The sequence below is a fragment of the Tribolium madens genome, unplaced genomic scaffold (genome assembly GCF_015345945.1).
Source record: "Tribolium madens isolate multiple individuals breed KSU strain unplaced genomic scaffold, Tmad_KSU_1.1 Scaffold_97;HRSCAF=244;Tcas5.2_LG3a, whole genome shotgun sequence".
In the NCBI taxonomy this organism is placed as follows: domain Eukaryota; kingdom Metazoa; phylum Arthropoda; class Insecta; order Coleoptera; family Tenebrionidae; genus Tribolium; species Tribolium madens.
In genome coordinates, this window is record NW_025401069.1 from 5713282 (window position 1) to 5735662 (window position 22381).

At 31.0% G+C, this 22381-nt stretch overlaps 1 protein-coding gene across 1 annotated transcript; it reads right to left on the minus strand.

Moving 5' to 3' along the window:
- Positions 1-3577: 3577 nt before the first annotated feature.
- On the minus strand, positions 3578-21870 carry LOC123014239 (knirps-related protein-like). Its single transcript, XM_044413250.1, has 3 exons — positions 21506-21870; positions 10283-10360; positions 3578-5722 (listed from the first exon to the last, which is right to left on the minus strand). Exons 2-3 carry the CDS (start codon positions 10358-10360, stop codon positions 4811-4813), a joined length of 990 nt encoding a protein of 329 aa, XP_044269185.1. The 5' UTR covers positions 21506-21870; the 3' UTR covers positions 3578-4810.
- Between the last annotated feature and the right edge of the window lie 511 nt (positions 21871-22381).

Genomic DNA, 22381 nt, shown 5'->3' on the forward strand with positions numbered 1-22381 from the left:
TGAAATATCTTGAAAATTTTTTTGGAGAAGTTATTCTTAAAAATATTTTTTCTAAGATTTTACGTATCAAAGGTTATAAAATCACTTGCACTTGCAAATAATTAGCTAAACTTGTATATTTATGGTAGTCAAAGGAAAAGGTGTATTTTGGATTTTTTTACTGAGTAAGCTTTTGTAAAACGAAAAATGTCAGGTTTTTATTTATGCAGATATTTAAAAAAAAAAAGATAATGTGTATGTATTTTTCTTTGTCATAACTTATTATAAACACCTTTTATTTGGCTTATTGTCTTTGTCTACGCTTGAGTCATCTCAAGACCTCAAAGACTATTAACATTCGGCAAGTTTAAGTGTTTTGACTTTTTCTGATCTTTATTATCACCTGTTAAAATATTTGCACATACTTAAAATCACTTCGTACATTCATAAGAAATAAACTGAGCTTGTGCCTGAAACAATTAATTAATTTTAGGTAATCTAATCAAAGACGTAATGTCAAATGCAAAAGACATAACTTACAGTGCATTAAACATGTATTATTTTACTTTCTATGCGACAATAGATCCGTCTATTATTTGATAGATGATGCTAGTAAAGAAAGTAGTAAATTCTTTCTTTTTAACTAGCGTATAAGGCAGTTTGACCTGTCTGTTACTTTTATTTATTAGAAATTTTTGAGATTTCATTAGGCATTTATAATAAATTATTCAGATAAACTGTTGAAACAAATTTCGAAAAGAATTTATGTTTGTGCAGTTTGAATGTAATATTTTTATTGATTGAAGGCATTAAGAACAGTAAATTGAGAATCTTATAAAAATATCATTAGTAATGAATCTTCATCCGTATCCGTATAAGAGGATGTCTCTGAACATCTTATATGCGAGAGAAGAGCTAAAGGTCATGACCTCTTGTATGTGGCACAACACCTCTAAGTCAGGCACTCCCACTAACATCTCTCATATACATAAATGATATCAAATATCTAATTTTACTACAGATGCTTATTTGTGCGTAAATTAATTATTAAAAATTGCGGTTTGTTGTACTGCAATCTTTGGAACTAGCAGATTCCCATGCTTTCTCAAAAATTTTTTATATACATTTTTTGCCGAAAATTTTTTACAGTTGCTAATAATTAGAATTCATTTAGCAAATAAAGCAACCTAAATTTTTCATCGTGTAGCGAAAGTCAAAATATTGGCAACTTATACTAATTTATATTACGGGTTTGTGGCATCTAAACCAATTGACATATTTTAAAATTATCGCAACTCTTCAGATTTTCTCTTAAAACATGATTTTTGAAAAATGTATTTGTGTATATATTTAAAACTGCAATTTTTGCTGTGTCATTTTCTAACGTTCAGATGTGCATTTTTCAAGAGTATTTACAAACATATTTAAGATTCTAACAGTGATATAATTTACCATTGCTTAAAATCTGGTTTTAATGTTTGGCATTATCTTTGAACGCCACAATAATAAAGTTTCACTTATCTGATTGTCGCTAACAAATAATTAAGAGAGTAGGTAGATAAAATGAGTCGCGCAAGTTGAGTAGAAGCGAATAATACATTTATAAAAAATATTTTATTTTCTTGTCTTGATATTATATTTAATTAAATTATGGCCGTCTCTCTAATGATTAAAATCTATTGTGCATTTTTGTTATTATGAGTTTTACCTGTTCATTAAATAAGCATAACGTATTATGAAATTAGCATTTTTTAATTTTTTTAAATTTATTTTTAGAAAAATAAGAAAAAATGAATGAAATCATGCTTGAGCTTGATTCTCTGAATTTGCTTTCACATCCGAACATAATAATGTACCTAACCTGAATTAAAATACAAAAATGTTGACGTGACAATACTCTGTAGACATACAACGTCCTAAATACATACGTGCCCAATTATCTGCTTCTTAAATTGTCAGTCATCATTAGCATCGCATGTGTAAAAAATATTTAAAACAGGTGAAGTAATAAGACTGAAAATTTAAGTAATATCACCTCAATTTTCTTAATAAAAATTTGAGAAGCAATATTTAATTTTTTTTTCTCGCAGTTAAAAAAATTCTAATTGTAGTATTATATTCTTCATATGCGTTTTTGTGTAAAGATTGCACACATTGTTCACATAGAATTGTAAGTAGGCAAATTATAGGGGGTGGTTCATATCACATTATTTTGTTGTACTCGGTATTTTATTTTAACCTTTCGTACCGTAATTGTCAGTGAATTACCAATTATGGAAAATACATTACCTATTTGCATAATCAAAGAGATTGAAACAAGTGGAACTTACTCGTATAGGAAAATACTTAGCCTGTGTCTTGGGAAGGTGATATAATTGATTTACCATTTTAAATTCGAGACTAATCAACTAGATTGTTAATAAATGATACGTACACACATCATTTATTGATTACATCAGTCGCAATTCTCACACTAATTTAGTAATCGAAATGCCTACTGTATTTTTGCCCAACAATTTTCTATCGATAAGGTTAGGTTAAAAATTGTGCAACCAAATTTTTGTTGACGATAGCACCAAATTTCATTAGCTCATATGTTACCCACAACTAGCGAAACTTTGGGATAAAATATCAAAAGTGGAGGTTGCACCCTCTATATCTCAGAAACTATAAACATTTGGATAAGACAAGTTATTTTGACTTCTTTTGAACTCTACTAAAACTTGTGCACTTAAAAATAATTCCGTATGTTAAATATTTAAAAAACTATAATCAATTTGTTCAGATAACTCAATTTTTGGACAATTAAACTAAGTAGTTTAAAATAATGAAAACAGTTTACAGGTCAACCCATTTTTAGTAATACACAGAATTTTTGACTGAAAATTGTATTATTATTTATTAATCTATAGTGTACCTCATTTTTGATTTTCCAAAGTAGAGGAAACATGATGTAGGTCGCTTCGACCAACATTTTTTTGTCTGGAAATTTTTGAAAACGGTTTTTACTTATTTGCATTTGCATTTATTCCAGATAAAAAATAGCAGATGTTTTAAACTAACAATTTAAAGTATAAATATTAATTATTGATTGAAAGTACAATTTGGTAAGCTGATATTGTCTTATCATTTCATCTACAACTCTGTTGGTGGTACATTTAGTTTTATTTTCTTTTTATTTTATTTAGAAGCGATGCTGTTGCTTTTTGTATCAAACGATGAGTTTACAATCATTAATTAGCGTCGACATTAGTGAACATATAACAATTTATGTTATTAATAAAAATATCTATTAAAACTTAATGTCATACTGCGAAATAATTTTATGATGCGTATATCATGGTGTAGAATTGCAATTACTGAAGTAAGTAAACCGGTTATCTAATTATAAATTTAAATTTTAGCATACGAATAGGAATTACCACTTGGAAGATTTCGATTGATTTTGATTTATCTTTTTAACATAGTAAATCTTCCTTTCTTTAAATTGCGAGGCTGCCTATTACTAATCACTACAAATAAATAGACAACAACGATTTTATTAATTGATGTTATTTACGTGTTGATACTGGAATGTTTTTGTGATGAAACAAAAAGGAATGTTTTATGATTTATTTAAAATTTTATACAACGGTTTTGTACACATGCATGCATGACATTCATTCTCGCACATTCAACTGGCCCAAGTCCCTGATCATCAAACAGGAATTGCAATCATCAAAAGAACACAATAATGATCAACAACAGATAAATATATAAAATACAATTACGTTATATTTTTTTAAATGCCCATCTAATTGTGGCCTCTCCAAGTGAGTGTGTTTCAGTGGAACTAGAAACATAACAAAGTCGTATTAACTAAAATAAGATGTGCCAGGAAAAGCCGGCCATCGATATAAATAAATTAAAAACAGATCAAAAATAAACCCTAACATTGCACTGTTCATTTAGACTATATACACAATAATTACAAAAAAGGAAACAAAATTTCACAAAAGCTTATAGGATACAACTACATACTGGCCAACTATATTCACATTTTGTTAAATGAGTAATAAACTAAAATATCACTAGAAAATTGAATAAATCTAAATAATTGAAAGTAAGCTAGTATTTACAAAATTTTCTACAAGCATCAAGGTATAAAAATAGATTGTGTCGAGAAAATACTTATCTTTACGAACGAAAAACTGCAGTGGTGTGCCTTAAATACTAAGATAATATACTTTATGGTAACATAAGATTTTCGTTTGCGAATGAACACGGGATTTTGACGACAAGGGATATTCAGGTGGCTTTAGCTGCGCTAGAATTTCGAATTCGAATGTGATCCGATCTGAACCTTTTATTGGGGCCACCCAAAGATTTTCTTCTCTGTTAATGCAAAATACATTATGATGCAGTTAGGCGCACACGATCGACGCTAATAGCTGCCATCATCGGGGCAAGATTAATGGTCTACAGTCGGCTTAATAATTACGTTAACGATACGTTTAGATTGGAAGTTGATAGACGATTAGCGAGCTGCAAATAGGAGCGAATATAAGATGTTTTGTGCGATATACAGATACGAGGATAGCCCATCAATCAATTGAAGAGGTCAACCCAATTGTGAGGCAGGTCAACACGTTGATTAAGTCTTGCACATTAATGCCGTATTGTTCCTGGTTGAGTTCAGGCATCCGTCAACGTCATATCCTTTCAATAGCGCATCTTCAAAATTTCCCACGCTTGTGATTAGACCACTTTCAGGATGGTCTAACACCATCGACTTACTTAAATAAATCAATACTTGAATGGAACACAGTGGTAATTTGTAATACACTAGTTATCACACTTTTGTGGTTAAGTCCAGTGGAGCGGGTCTGACTAATTTTATCCTTTTCAATTCTTTCTCGGACTCACAGTCACTTTCTTCGTCAGCTTCGCTGCCAGCACCTTGTTCCGTTACTACTGAATCTGAACGATCGCTGCGAGCTGGCGACGACCCTCGTTCACTCAGTGTTTTCATACTTAAGTCTATGGGATCTTCCTGAAGGGGTGATTCGGCGGGAGGTGGTGCTTCCACTTCCGGGGTTGGAGATCTCTGCGACTGTAAAACAGCATCGAGGAAGACTCGCTTATTGAACGCTTCGACTCCGGGGTTGTGATTTCGCATTAATCGGTTGTTGTTGTTTGTCGGTTGGAGGAGACCGGGGTATAAAGGCGGATATCCGGGAGGGAAGAGTAGACTATGAGGAGGTAGAAATGTTGGAGGGATTAATCCAGGGAAAAGGGGTATTCTCCTAGCATCACTAATCTCCACTGAAGAGTCTGAATTGTGCGATTCAGGAGAACTGACAGAAGGAGAAGCAGAGTTTTTGTATTCATCTAGTCCAAGAAGCATTAGTTCTTCTTTGGTTTTGTTGATATGATGCATGAGAGGGTGACCGAATGGCTGGTTCAAAAGGCCTAAACCTAAGTGTTGGTGCGGCGATGGGGTCTTTTGGGGCGGTTTTAGTCCGGGTTGTATCGTACTTCCTGCCTGTTGCTGTTGCTGCTGTTCTTGCAACAAGCAGTGGATTTTGAACCAGTTTGATCTTCGTCCGTACCTCGAGCCGCTTTTTGACATCCCAACCATCAGACATTTCCGCAGTCGGCAAGCTTTGCAAGCCGTCCGATTCTTCTTATTGATGACACACTCGCCATTGTTTTTGCATTCCGAGATGGAGCTGAGGTTGTTGTACGATCTCCCGAAGAACGACTGCAACAAAAAAATCTATATAAGATGATTGTTTTTTCCGGAGAATATATCGAAGCGAGTAATTGTACTTCCGGCTAAGGAGGTTGCGTCATATTAGTTACAATGCCACAATAAAAGTGAAATTGTGCATGCAGGTATTGTTGTTGTAGGGCGGCATTGGCGGGTCGGCTTGGCCCGTTGGGCATGTGGATCACTGGGTCGGAAGACGAATGACGTAAGGCTTGCTCGGGTTAGTTCGCATGCAACGCACTTAGCACTTTCCCCGCACCTAGCGCTCTACTACCCAACTGTGTAATCGTCGGTTAATTGTATGCAATTATATTCAAATTGAGACGGCCTGCTGTTATGCAAATGAAGAGTACCATTCAAACACTTTTCTGCACCCACTAGCAGATTTGGACTTCTCCAAGCTCGTGGGCTGATCGTGAGGATACTTCAAAGTTATTATTGAGAGCTGCTCTGACCAGTCAACGGCTACAACGCTAAATGAAGCTTTCAATAGCTTGGACCTAATCTTTTCTTATAAACAATTTACTTTAATAATGCGTCTCTTATTTAACTTATTTAACGTTTCAATGCCATTTTTCAGTGTTTTAACTGAATGACTAAAATGCACTTCAGTTTATATGCTGGAGTTAAAGTTATTACTGATTACATAAGCATGTAGCATTTACACACAAAGCCATAGCTTCAATATTTTTAAAGATATGACAACACTTACTTGATCAAAGTTATCACAAAATTTCTATAAAAATCAAATCTAATTTTAATCCTCTCATACATTTATAATAATTTTTGCCAAAATCTCTTTAGTTTCTCTATTTTGCAACAAAGTTTAAAAAGTAGATAAAAAGAATTAAAAAAGGAAAAAGTAAAAATCTTTTAATTGAATAATCTGAATCTATCGTAGTTATGCTAAAATTATTTGGTTTATTTCTCTTTTCAGTCGGTATTAGCTTTTTGACTTAATATTCTAATCATCTCATACATTTATAATAATTTTTGCAGAAATCTCTCTAGTTTCTCTAGTTTGCAATGAAATTTCAAAAGTAGATAAAAAGAATTAAAAAAGGAAAAAGTAAAGATTTTTTTAATTGAATAGTCTGAATCTATCATAGTTACGCTAAAATTATTTGGTTTATTATTTTTTTTCAGTCGGTATTAGCTTTTTGACTTAATATTCCGAACACTTTTTGCTAAATTTGTACAAAAAAATGTTAAATAGATCCATTGGCTGTGTTTATTTTTTTATCTGCAGTTTTGTTGTCGGATTATATCACAGTTTATTGTTACCAACCAAAATTATGTATTTTTCAAAAAAGTACATTATATAATTTTGAACACATTATTTTGTTCGTCAATTACCATTATTATTAACAAACTAAATAAAGAATTAGAAAAAAGGAAATTTGTTTAGGAAAAATATGATCCTAGTTAATAAGCAAGTCTGCAAGAATTAATTACCACAAGTTTGATTATGATTAAAAGTTATCCTTGAAAAGGATTTTTTTTTAAATAAATGTAAAAATGTGCAAAAGGTTTCAACTTTCATCTTATCTCTCATTTGAATAATTAGTAAATCGTAGGATCATTTGAGTGATATCCATGCTCGTTCGATCTAGAATAATTTCAGTTAAATATATGCTAAATAATTCTAGAACATCTTTACTAACGTAGTTTTATTAGACTCATCTTGTCATCTCGTACGTGTGTGCACGTGTGCTCCATAATATTGCATACAATCTTCATAAATTTTACGTTAATGAGAATTACAATTGTTCAATGTACTTGAACTAATAATTTCGATAATGAATGAAGAGACACAAAATAATTGTCATGTAATGCTTTAAATTTTTTGATGTTATAGTTGAAATAATTTTCACCATTTCTGTTATTCACTAAATAATAAAATAAACTAAAAAAATAAAATTAAAAAAAAAACTTTGAAAACTGTAAAAATCAAAATGAATATGGGGTCTAAGATACTGATATGTCGTTAAAAAAATATTGCTTTCTAGTTTTGCCTTCTAATACAAGTAAGAATGATGTCTAAAGACATTCAAAATTAATATTTTTGAAGTTCAGTTTTTGTTTTCAGCTTAGCTGTAAAAGCTGCTTTGCGTCATTCAAATGTATTATTAAGAAAAAGATTACAGTTTACATTCATAGCATTTTAATTAAGTATTTGTAGTTCTCGTGCTCAGAAAAAGCTGATTTTTTAATAATCTGTTAATTAGGCTGCTTAAGTCCCCTTTTAATAAGAGAAGCAAAAGTCAGTTGGTGTAAAACCGCAAGTTATATGCTCTAGTTCTTTCTTACGATTCAGTAGTGCTCCGGACGCACGCACGTCCTGCCATCGCACGTGACGTATGTCCTCGCGTATTACGTCAGCCCCTCGATTTCAGACCCATTGTACCATGAAAACTCGGCCAGATTATTCGGTTCGTAATTCTCTATTGTCACCAAAATGGCTAGTCTTCATTGCAATTCTATTTATGTATAAGCTAGTTGCGTGCTTTGTTATGTAATATCTGTGATATAGGAAAAGTAATCGAAATTTTATAGTAGTCATTAATGGATTACCGTAGTTACTTTAATATGGTTGATATGTCTCGCAATAACAAAAACAGGTTAATGATAGTGATTTGATTTACTGTTAGGTTCAATGACGTATTTCAGCAAAACTATTGTTAAGAATGAAATACGATGCAACTGCAGATTATTCAAGTGGAATAGATATTTTCTGAAATTTTTTACTAAATGAAAATTAAGAAATGTGCTCTAAATTGGAGCGCTGCTAAAGCTAAAAACCAGCATTAGAGGTTAACCGAGTTTGAGTAACAATATTTTAGCCTTTTGTTGCCATATTACAAAGCATCTCAAGGACTAAAGGCGATTTATGGCGACAATAAATTACTTTATGAATTCATATCAAGACGTCCACAAAGAGAACAATAACAATAACCTGTGGTGGCTTTGTTTCTAATAATAAAACAAAGTTTACTCAAGTTGACATGAATTTTTTAATACTGTATTGTGGTAAGAAGCAATGACATTTTCTTCTCATTCACTGATTTTACAATAAATTGTTGCCACTACTGGGTACAACTTTTGTAACTGAAACAATTGAAATGAGGTTACACTTCTGCGACAATATTACAAGGTTTTACTAAAAAATCTAAAAAATTGTTTAACCAGGACGGGATTTGCTACGGGAAGCAGGGCTAAACCCACTTGAGAGCCAAAAACTTTAATAATTTGTCGACATTGAATTTATTCCAGCATTTTTGTTTTTTTTTTTTACATTTTAGTTAGAGTTTTGCATAAAACCTTGCAAATTTGTAAATACTAATAAGGAATAAAATTTAAAAAAAAATATTTAAAAACTGAAAGGCTCAGATACATGAAATTAATAATGAATAATACATGAATTAATCTCAGAATACGATAAAATAAAAAAATGTAGGTTATACATAGGGTGTATGTAGATTTTGTCTTAGTAGAATTACTAGTTTTCCAGGCTATAATAGCCTTGTTGGAGCTTAGGGAGAAGGTGCTTTATCATTACGAGCTAGTTAAAAGAATTTGTGATGTTTGAAATTGGACGTTATGCTAATTTTTGTTATTTCACGTTTTAGTAGAAGTTTACATCAAAAATTAAAAACCAATAAAAAATATGAAACAATTATTATTATTATTAGATAATGTAACCAATAGGTAAATTAATCGAAAGCAAAAAAAATCAAATCAGTATAAACATAATAAAGTACTATGAAAGAATGAAAAAAAATGCACAAGAAAATCAGTATAAACATAATAAAGTACTATGAAAGACTGAAAAAAAATACACAAGAAAATTGTTTAAAAAAACACACATAAATCCTATTTCAATACCAAAAGCTACAAGCCAAGAATCAAAACATGTCAACTGTAAAAAAATTAATAAATTAAAAACTGCAGATTTCTGGGATTCCTCTAGTTCTAAGTTTCCCCAATCTGGCCCTGGGTTTAACCCTGCGCGGAATCACTGATGGCTGTTATTGGTTTTGTAAATCACATGTGTTTAAAATATTAAGTGGTTATATTGTCGGCAAAGAAATTGCAAATAAATTTTTAATAAGTGCTTATTATTTTTTTCAGGCTTGATTGTCATTGCCGTTAGTTAATATTCTTGCATCGACCAAAGTTTACGTCACTTTACGTGACAAAAAACGAAAGTTATTCTTATCACTAAGTATTCCTACTGCTTAGAGGACATTGCCGATGTCTTAACATTGTTAACTGACTTTAAATAGCACTGTATCAGACTGACCGTTGGCTTCAACATTCAAAGAAATTTGCTAATAGAAAAAATAAATTGTATTTCAAGCGACATGTTTGTGTACATAAATAATTAAAATATTTTTTTACTACCTTGGATACGAGGTGTTAAAAATACGGTGAGAGGAAGCGTCGAGTTGGAGCACTTCAATTTACAAGTTATTCAATCATTCTGCTTCCACCTTTATTTGTTTTACATACTTATTCAACTAATATAAGTACATTGCTCGACATACTGACCTTACATCCTTCACACGTGAAAGCTCCAAAATGAAATCCCGCTGCTGGTTCGCCACATACTTTGCACGTTTGGTTCATCTGAAAAAAAAACTTGAATTGGTGTGTCTGACAGTTTGATTAAAGTTTGTAATAATTAATTTGCGATTTTAATAAAAAATGTTTTTAATTAAGTATATATAAATTTATTATACATGTCTGTCATCCCTCCACATTTTTTTGAGTTGAAAGGTTAAATAATTAGCTCTAAGTAATACAACATGTCATATTTGAATTATATCCGTTAATTGTTTTGTCGTCTTCAATTTCGCCAATGAGTATTTTTGGGTCGTATACATATTTTAGATGACGATCTTTATGAAATATTGAGGTCGCAAAGAGGTCACGACACGGATAACAGTGAGGATTAGTTTCATGATTTCATTAAGGACGTAGCATCTTCAAGTTCCTTCATAATTCTTACAGCAGATTTGTTGTTAATAGTAGGTATATCTTATTGAGGCCATAAAATCAAGTACGTTTATAATAATATAACGCAAAAATAATAAATATTGAAGAAAATTGCTCTTTTACCTGCTCGTGACTCTATACATTATGGGGAACGGATAAATTTTATATTACAATGATATAATGAGGCTCAAAATCGTAGCCAAGTTTCCGACTATTGTGCGATTGTTCGGTGGAGCCGCGCAAAACAAAACTAATAAATTACTAATGATCCGGGCCTCAATAAAACGGCATTTGACCGTGATAAGTGTAACACAGAAAGTCTCTGTTGTGTAAATCCTGACACGGTAAAACGACTGCGAAATCAAAAGTGCTGCTTTTTCTAGCGGAACTGCAAAATATTGTTTGGGTGCTTGCAGCACCACCCGCATATACTCGAATAAAATTCTCAAATTCCTTCTAAAGGTAAACCCGTTATTGTGATTTATTTCACTATACAATTTGTGACAACAACCGCCTGTGTCATCATATAAATTATAAGCCCGTCATTCGGCTATGCTTTTAACAATGGCAATTGCTCGCGATGTTACCCATAAATTTCCGCCGAATATCTTCTCTGGCAGAATGAGGGCGATCTTGCATTTTTATCCAAGATATATGGCACAAAATCAATTTCAAAAATTTGTGGTAATCAGAAGGAGTGAGATGAGTGGCTTAAGTGGTATTCTATTGTTTTTCTCTCACGCAGTACCAAGTCGGACGCTTTTATCTATCGCAAAATCGAATCAAATATGCTAACAGGAATTGTGTTATTTATTATTAGCATAAATTCAGTGTTTAATTGTTACCTTGTTTTTGTTTGTTAATTAAAACGTAATCTTGAGTTCTGATGCACTTCTTCCTTGCAATTAGGCTCAGGGTTAGTGCGATTATAAGCAGAAAATCAGTTAACATTATATACCCATTGCAAAATATCATCACAATTGCGTGTTACTAAACGTGCATTGTAATGATACGTCTTGTCAATTTGCCGAATCTCGACTAGATAAAAGGTTTCCAAATTTGCTCAAAATTAATGTCAACCGTAAAGTTGTAAAAAGTCATACAAATAGTTGGTTGCACTTGTGCAATTACTATAAATAAACGACTTTAAAGTTTTGCAATCCTATGGATAGTTATTTAAACGATATATAAAACAAACTCAAGGAAAGTGAAAACAATTGTTTACTTAAAATAGTTTGGTTCTCATGACCTACCCATTTGCCGCGGTTAAAGTTTCATGCATGGTCTACCCAAATGCTATTATTTTCGAGTGTAATTAGGATATGTGAAACATGTCGTAGCCTTGTCTCTTCACTAAGTCAATTATTACGGCAGTTTCATACATTTTTTGCTTTGATTTGTTTACATTGATTTTGCAAAGTCTTTTGTAATGTTTCTTTAAGTAGATGGTAGATGTGGTCTTCCCGTCCATCAGTCGACGCCGTTCTGATGACCTATTTATTTAAGATTACTTTATGAATATTTCTCTCGTTAAGCAGGGTTACCGGGAAGTTACTTCATTTTCATAATTCACAACGAGGCCATCTTATGTTGATCTCTTTATGTGTTTAGAACCATTTATAAGAGAGGAGAACGATTTCGAGATAATAAATTACGATGAGATGCTTCATTATGAAACCAAATATCTTTTTAAATTTTAATTAACTCTGGTTTTATCGAGAAGAACTATTTCGATGGGACAAAGTGAAAAGCATTTGCTTACTCAAAATACCAAATAATTTATTATCATCGAAATTACACAATATTCATTAATTCATGAAAAATAAAGTTTATCCGAACAATCCCACCATCAGATTTAAGGACATGTTTCCAATTACATAATTTATATCCTCAAATGCTATTTTTTACTTTATTTAACGTTAGATTTTTTTTACAATTTTTAAACAACGCACGTAAAATTAACATAAGATTAAAGTTAGTATTGTGGAAATGATGGTTAATAATAAATATTTAACTGTAAAAAATGTTCGCACTGATATGAATATATTATACAAATATGGACCATGTTCTGAACTATGAAAATGACAGTAGAAAAGACATAATACTGTGTATATGATAATGAATCTTTTAAAAAACGAAATAAAATAGTTTTGATATTGCAATACAAAGAGCCGCCTTATAAAATAAGCTAAATATGAATATTTATCATTCATGTGATATTTATTGTATTTGATATTGTATTTTTATTACCCAACCTAATTGGATAATTCTGTAGCCATAAAGTAATGTGTGGTCCTCATATGAAATGCTGATATTTAAAAAAATGTCAACAAATAATTACATTCTCCGGATGACACTCCTACATTAATTTATCTTCAAAAAAATTTATTAGCCAATAAAAGTCTGTACGTTTTATATAATTTACCAAAAATGAATTCTTATTATTAAATTTAAGTGAGATTCATGAATTTATTAGTGCTGATGTTGACAAAACCAAAAAAGTTTAGTTCATTAGTTTGCTTAAGAGTTTTTCACCCATTTTGTTTTTATATTAAAACTGTAATTTCTAAAGCCTCTAATAAAAAGTCTTATAGACCTTTTTTTACTCTTTAAAACATCAGATTGAAAAAGAAATTGTTTCTACCTTTCACCGCTATTATAAGTTTTATAGTAAGATATCTATTTTAAATAACTTTTAACTCGAAAAATTAATATACCTATAGCAAGTTGCAGTAAAAAATTTTGACGACATTTTAATAAAAACATTTATTTAAATTCTACTTCACATTATTATACATACCTAATAATTGATGCATCTAACAAATGAAGCACTAACAACTGGCTTAAAATAATATTAATCAGTTTAAAGTTGATCAGATTTTTTACAAAAAATATATGGTAGTCTACTCGTTTTAAAAATAATAATATAATAATTATTAAAAATAATAATAAGAAATGCCTTTATTGAATAAAAAATTGGGGAGACAAAGTCTAGCTTTCGGTACTTTATTTGTAAGTTTCAAAAATCGGAAAAAGTTGTGATTTGAAAAATTCTAAAACAACTGTAAGTTTAACATTTTTTCAAAAATGTTATTACATCTAAGCGGTGAACTAAATAATTAAAATTTAGGCAAGACTAGTCACTAGTCACTACTATGAGAGCAACTTAATTATAAAAATTTATTGCTATACTTAAATATCTAAGTTTTAACAGTTAGTTTTTTAGTTTTCGATTTTTTTTTCTATATACTTAATAACACAGAAAAAACATATACCATTTGTATGTGTTTCTGCAAGTATATAGACACGCCTTTAGTAAATACATTAAAAAGGTTTTACATATTTTGAGTTAACGGAAAGTGTATTGAGGATAAATCTTTGAGCCTTGACTATTTTTTTAATTGATAATGCAGGCATCTTATTTTTCTTTAAAATGTTTTCAATTTCAATTGAACTATAATCAAATTTGATTTACTTAGAGAATAGCAACGTATAAGAATGATGGATAAAATGTATTCCCACAGCAAGCATTTAGCAATGAATATAATTTTTAAGAATGAACTCAGGTTTATAATCATTAAAATTTCAAGGGTAAATTGTCGACAGGAAAATGATCTATTTATTATTTTGCCGTTTGAACGCTATGGATATTTTCAAACACATGTTTCGATCATGTCAAGAATCTAGATCCATTATTTAAGACCTCTATTGTAATTGCATCAACGCTGTTAAAGAAGATAAACGCTTTTCATCAAACTAGTAATTTAATGTGATTTATAGAAAGAGCACATTGTCAAGCATGATCGGTCGAAAAAAGTGTATCATCATGATAGCATCGCTCAGTAACAAGATAGAAGTGACGTTTCTTTACAGTGGAAAAATGTTTCGCCAGCTTTTAACTTTTGTTGCTCTTTCCTTTCAATCTGAATTTGAAGCAGATTTCAACGAGCTCAAGTAGAACTATTAACACATTAATTGCAATCTTGCGCTTCAATCATAACAGAACGTGATCGTTCGCATTTTATAATTACATATTTTTGGAATGCCTAGACGAGCGAGATTGCCTTGGCTAACATACCGTAACAAACTTTTAATATTAAAAATGTTACTTTAAGCGACCATTATAAAAAAAACTCATACAAGATCACGATGTTTCCACCTACTACATAATGAGAAGATTAAAACGCACCAGAGTGAAGATCGCGGGCTCGATCAAACGAAGAGGTGTTGAATTGAGGCTTCACGACGAGAAGGAGGAACCGTTTAGTGATGTTCTCCGACCCGCGTCCAGCCCATCAATCATTGCACACCTGATATTCTGATCCAGATCTCTTTGTAGATGCCGACAAGGTCCAGTATTAGTCTGGACAACGCTTCGGACAACTTCCTAGTTGTCAAAACACCAACTTTGAGTTTCTCGGAGGAAAATTTTGATTCGAGATTGATTGGCAATTTCCTTTAAATAATTTGTTGGCTAAACAGAAATTTCAACTATTTGACTTTTAGTGGTATATAGCGGAAGGTAATAAAAGTACCGTAATCTAAGTCATCATCTGGTAGTTTTTCTCTGAAATTGATTGAATGGCGACTTAATTTAGTACATAAAAATGTTATTAAATCAAGAGCGTTAACAAACTGAAAATTTAATTATATTATCGATCAAATCTTCTATTAAATCACCATTAAAAATCTGTTTTTGCCCATAAAAATAAAACGGATGTAAAGCCAGAAGAGTCAAAAGTGACAACATAATAATTCTTAAATACCGACAGGTAATTTCGGAGAAATCAGCGATTCTCACTAGTTTTGAGGTGATGGGTTATTTTAAAAGTGGAGCTTGTGTTCGTGAACTATGCTTCTTAACTAATTATATGTATCATCAAACCTGCCTACACTAATCACAGGCAATAAATGAAAGAGTTTAGATTTAAACCGTCGTGCGGCTTTTACATTCACTGATGGAAATTTAACTTTCTTCAAGTAATTTAAAATTATTTTTTCGATTTGGATAAATAATGTCCTAATAAAACGTTTACATCTGCGTCTTATTTTCCGGTTTTAAAAGTGTTTACACAAGCGAAACTGAGTTACGCTACAACCACTTATCAGGAGAGAATAACCGTTTTTGAATAAATCTAATTACTCCGTATTTATTTTGGTGTGTGCGTGGAATTTAGCTGGAATTCTTTTTGCATAAATTTCTTGGAGTCGTTAATAATTTCAAATCAATATTTAATTTTGAGCCAAAATATTGACTCAAAACGCTGGTTTATATTATCGACACGTAGCAAGTTATTTATGAAGACTTAAGGTTGCTGACAAGGACTGTTTCATTGTATCTTTGGAAAATGTATTCAAAGAGGATGCGGAGTAAGTGCAAAAACTGAACGCTTGCATGTGGTGCTTTACATACAAAATGATACTTAATGAAGGTTTACATTCTGCTTGCATAAAGTTGCTAAAAAGTTTACTAAAATTGAGTGCTCAAACTAAATATAAAATCTTCAAAATATTTTATTAAAAATACATCAATCTTTGCACAATTCAAATTCTTTTGCTGGACTCACAAGCTATTTATAGTGCACATTATTTGTAAGTCTCACTTTCCGTATACTTAGATATTAATTTTTGTTATTTATTTAATTATCGCCTCATATATCACACTGTTAATTTAATTTGCATAATTTTAGATAATCATAAAATAATATTATTAAAATGGCTAGTAAAACGTTTCATAATTTACAAAAATTGACACCGCGTAGAATTTCAAAGCTGTTCTGTATCCGAAATTCTTTATATAAAAACACCTAATAAATAAATTTGGCTTAAAATAATTACAAAAGTGAGGAAGACAGGCTGCAATGTATTAAGAAGGCATTTACATGTCAAATATGGATAAAGACTCTTTTGAATCACAAAAACTCCAGAGATTTTAAAGGGTAATAAAATTGTAGTTCAAAATTTTATAACACTCTTTTAACATATCTCACTGATTTATTGCTTCGCTTTTATATAACTCATGTATTTAATGTTTTTTCTATGGAAATCATATTTTATGCCAACTTTATTGGAGTCGCAGTGTTTTCTAGCCATTGCAATATGGGTAAAGAGAATAATGAGGAAGATTATCCAGGTAATGATCTTTCAGACAATAATCGTAATGACTACAGTTTGTTGTCTTGCAATCATGTTCCATATTTGCCGCAAGAAGGCCATCACCCACACAGTTAGATTGATTGCTTTTCGTAATTGGTAATTTTCATTTTGATTCTTTTGTGTACTCTCAAAATTACCATAGCTATTAATGATAATTAATTGGAAAATGGTTTAACATAAATTTTGTATTAAATAAAAATCCAAGTGCTTGCTTTACCAGCTTTGTGTTGCTCATTAATTTACTTCCATGGGTGGGTATCTGAAGTGTTTACGGTTGAATATATTCGTACCTAATTTATAATTACTTGTAATTACGTGAAAGTGATTTCTGCTCGTCTTCTGTTTTACTACCCATTGTTTAGCATTCTCTGTACTCGGCTTTTAAAGTTTTTATTCTAATAGTTTGCGATTTTTACAAAATGGAACATTAAACTAAGACGAACACAATATATTGCTGGATTTCTTGTAAACTCTCGTTTAATTAGGCTCCAATCATTAATTGTCATCAATAATGGATGTTTTACTTATAGTTAACAATTTTTTACGAGCACTTTCTCCCATTATAACAATTAGAGAGAAAATAGACTTTAAGCAAATGAACGTCTCAAGTTTAAAAACAATAAGAGGATACGAGAAGATGTAAATCAAAATTGCTACACCGACAAACCAATTAAGAATTAACTAAACGTTTATTTGTCATTTTGTTGCGTTTCCGGCGGCGACTTCTAATTGCACATTTTTCCAGCGTGACTTTGTTCTGTTTCTAAACGAGAACCGAAGGATTTTAAGAAATAAACCATTTTTAGATTGTGATTATTTGTTGGTCGGCCAGGTATGACATTATTACGTATGCATATTAAGACAAAAGAAATCCACATCAATGACAATATTTAAAACGGAGGTTGCGAAATCGTGTAATGCAATTGTTTCAAAAACCCATCGAAATCACTAAAATTAAAAGACTTAGATAATGAACCTGTTAAAATGTTGCTTTAAAAGTTATAGCATAGCTGTTTAAAAATAAAGATTCAGTTAAAAGCATTTCTTAGATTATTACCTAGTTAATGATTCACACGTCAAGTTTTTATGTGATTCTCAAAATAATGCATAATTTCAATCGCGTTATAAAAATACTTGGTGACATCATGTGGAGTAAAATCTGGGTGTTTTTTTCAAAGAATAATCAGTGAAAAACCGCAACAGGATCTCTACTGTGGGAATCTTTAATTTTACTTTCTCGATTTAATACTTTATTTATTTTAAAATTGCCTTAGGTTGTGTTCCGATAAACTTAATGAAAACATGACTAATTTCACAACGTGCTAATGTTTCGGACAAATGAAATTGTATTTTCACAACATACTTTTTTAGTATGTCACATGGTGTTTATTGAAGCAAATTTCGTATTGAACCATTACAAAAATACTTATTTCAACAGACGGAGATGGTGATTGATGGGTACTGTCACCAATTGTGAGAACTAAATTGGTTAGTTACATCGACAGAGCGGTAGTGAAGGTGAAGATGTTGACTTCCGCATTTTTTATTTTAAATAATTTGTTTGTTTGAGCGGAAAGTTAATCGATTTTAATCATACTTCACCTTAATATCCAGTAATTTGTGTTGTTAAGTTCTTAGTTGGTATAACTTTATGGAAATTCAGTTTTGTTACGATTTTTACCCTGGAATTAATCATGTTATATTACAGTAATTTATACAAGTACATATGGGTAGGCTTTGGCTCGTTGAACATTGTTAGGTATAGGACAAACATTCCATACTGACAGATCCATATTTATTGCATATTAACTTACGTCCAACCAGACAATTACTTAGAGAGCACTAAATTTGAAAGATGTGTTATTAAAGAAGAGAAGGTGTTTGCGGCGCAATTTTTTAAAATACCTTTCGGAATAGAGTAACTTTAACGATTAATAAACTGAAATATATATTTTTTTAAATACCCAATCAAAAATAAGTATTTCCCAAATTTAGACTAATAATATAATTTTTAATTAAAAAGCCCACTCATATTTTGTACAAAAATTGTATAAAATATAAATGAATTATGTTATTTGCCATTTTATATTAAAAAACTGTTAACAATATAGGTAGGTCTCAAAAAAATTATTTGTAAAAAAATATCTACAAAGGAAACTGCAATGGACTTGAATCAAAGGTTATATTAATAGGTAGGTACTCTCATTTAGACGAGGGAAAAGGTAATCCACATTTCGTGAAAAGATTTTTTTTGGCAAGTCAGTTAGTTAGCTAAACATTGATTTTGTATGTTTTTTCTTGTTGTTTAACTGAGCAAGAGTATATTTGTACCTTAGAGCAAAATAGTATTTATTAACTTCAGTTTTTCCTGTTTTTGAATATTATGAATATAGCAGACACTTAAACAAAATTACATAAAAGTGCTCTCATAAAAAAAAATGTGTTTTGGTGGTTAATACTGTTTTTGCTCTGAGGTACAGATATGGAATGATTACAAAAGGCAAAAAAGTTGAAGACCATTCGCGACCGTTATTTTTATTTATCTCAAGAAAAAAGCAAGTCTTACAATAATTTTTCGTGACAGATCTGATCTGAGGAAGATTGTTTCTCGTTAGAAATGAGAATGACTTGACCCCATATGATTTTTTTCTTGTTTTTTGGGGGGCAAGAAAAGTGCGTGGGCGTTGTTTTCGAGTGCTGTAAAAGCTTATTTATAGCATTCAAGCTTAAATAAGTGACAACGATAAAAAATATTGACATAAATGCTCTTAAAATTGGCTTAAGTAATGGAGAATATTTTTATGGTAAAAGTTCTAAAGTATCTAAATAATAAACGTAATAGTTCTCAAAATTTTATTTGTGACCTTTGAATTAGGATCAAATGTCCTTATCACTATATATTTTGATGGTTCAGCATCAGAACCAAAATTGGATAAGCAATTCAGTGTTTTTTTTACAAAAAAATAAACGAAAATTATTTTTAACGTTTAAGTACCTAGAGCTTGTCCAAATCTGGTGGCGAACTGACGTTATCAAAAATGACTGAATTTTGACACTAAACATATGTTTATTATTATAAAAAATATTGTTCATAGGCGTCGTATGAAATAATATTTCAAAACCACTGTTATTCTTTTAAAAAATATAATAAGTTGGTACTCATACATAAGATGAAGAATAATGAACAAATTATTAAATTGTTAACGCATGAAAAGAATTTAAAAAATTATATTCCTAACAATCCTTATCTTCAAAATTTTTAGAGTTAAAAACTACGCTCATGTATTTTTTTATCTTAACCAAGTGGGCGCATTCCAAGTGTCTTTTCTGTCACTGTCAGTTCACTACCACTTGTTTTTATTTAATTAATTAAAACATAATTAGACTTTGCACATTGTCATGGTTTTTTAAAATGGTGACCACCTAAACAATTGTTTTACTTATTTAACAAATAATGCCGTTTATTTTAGGGATAATTAGACAATATGCCAATTACAGCTCGTTACAAATTACCTATATCAAATGTTATACAGGAAGTATTTAAATTTTTTGATATTTTTTTCAAAATGTTCGAAATGTTTCACATCACGATTCTTTCACAGCACCGAGAGTTATTAGGAGATGGAACAAGAGATGGCAGCAGGTTATAAATTCTAGAATTAAATTCAACGGTATATGAAATTATGACCGAATGAGTCAATTAATGAATTACAAATTTTCTCCTACATTAAAAAAAGAGTACGCCTGTGAAATTTTTCGCCATACTCTATTGCAATTTTTAAATAGATGTATACCCTCGTTTTTCCTAAGTAATTTTACAAAATCGAGTTATAACTTATTACAAAGACTAAGTTTATATTGGTTATAATATTTTTTTAGAATATGCATCTGTTTTTTTGATTTTCAAAAACATAATACATCATAATAAATAAAAGTCTATTGAAAATTTTTGTTTTTATTATACGTATGTAAAATTTTTACTTTTTATTGTAACAAATGTCAACACAAAGTAAATTGTTACATTACAATCAGGACGTGTCACATGCGAGCGCGTGATTCAAATAAAATTTCCAAATATTTGCGATTTTTTAAGTGATCTAATTTTAAGCAGAATGAATCAGATACGACTTTATGTATTATTCATAAAAATTAGTAGAAATCTAAATCCGACGGAACAATATTTACTTAAGCAAGTCATTCATTCGCATTTTGCTATATTTTTAATATGTTCATAAATTATTTGACAACAACATGTATTTATGGCTAATAATAGCTTAAATTTGTTCCGGTACTTTTCAGACATCAGTAAGTCGATGGGTGTTACCACTGCCTGTGAGCATTATTGTGTTTTTGACCACAATTTACTGCATATCCATCCCAGGAGCCGGGATTAGTCCTGGGGTTAAGTTTTCTCGGTATTTGGAACAGAGAGTTAACAGTCGTTAAAATAACAATAAAATTTTGAGAATTACTAATCTTTGAGTGCAACGGTTTGAAGAGAATATTTTGCAGTTTCCGGCGGAAGGTTTGCCGTCTGATCGATCACAGCAGTCTCCTTGAGATTCGTGCTTAATTGCGCATTGAAATCTCTGCCAAGTAACGTAAATAAACAAAACATACCTTAGCTTGAAAAGTGAATAATTGTCTTAAAGTCCTTGCAAGGTACTATGACACACGCGACACTATCTCGCCGACATCACTTTGCACATGTCTTGAGCTTCTGAGTGATCTAGTTTAATAAACGAAGATTTAACACTCGTTAATAATAAAAACAACCACACTTTCACTGGTGTTAATTTTGAAATCCCACAATTTAGGTGATGTTAATCTAATCACTTAACACTCGGCAAATCGAGTCCATTTATTGAGCAAGGTCTAATGAGAAGAAGTGGAGTAATGACTCGTAGTGACGGCGATTGTTGTCGTTAATGTCGTAATGGGGTGTCCCCAGTTGTCCCCTACGGGTAACTTGATGCACCACAACGAAGATCAAACGAAGAATGACTATGGAAACTCCTCCAACTTGAGATACCGCTGCCGGGAGGGGATTCTCTACCTGTTGAAGATAGCCGTTCGTGCGAGTGGGGGCCATAGGAGGGGTAAAATATTGATGTTTGAATTAGTGTCGTACAGACAAGCAACTTCTTTTTTATATCATAAGTTTCAAGTCATTGGTGTGATTTCAATGGTGGGGAATATTGTTGTACGAACCTTACGGTCTATTTTTAAGCTCGCGGCTTTGGCTCAGTCTAACGTCGAAATCACCGGATTGCGCTGGATGTCCGGAGCTTTCAAACCCGGAGAAACACCAAAAAGGACACAAATTCTGACTAATAAGGACATGATAACTGCTTAAATACACACTATCAGTAAACAATTTGTTCATTTTACGAAAATTTAGACTATTTTTTATTGAAAATTTATAAGTATAGCAATAAAATGAAGCACCAAGTTTAAAATTTATTTAGCTGTATTAGATAAGGTAAATTTAATTGA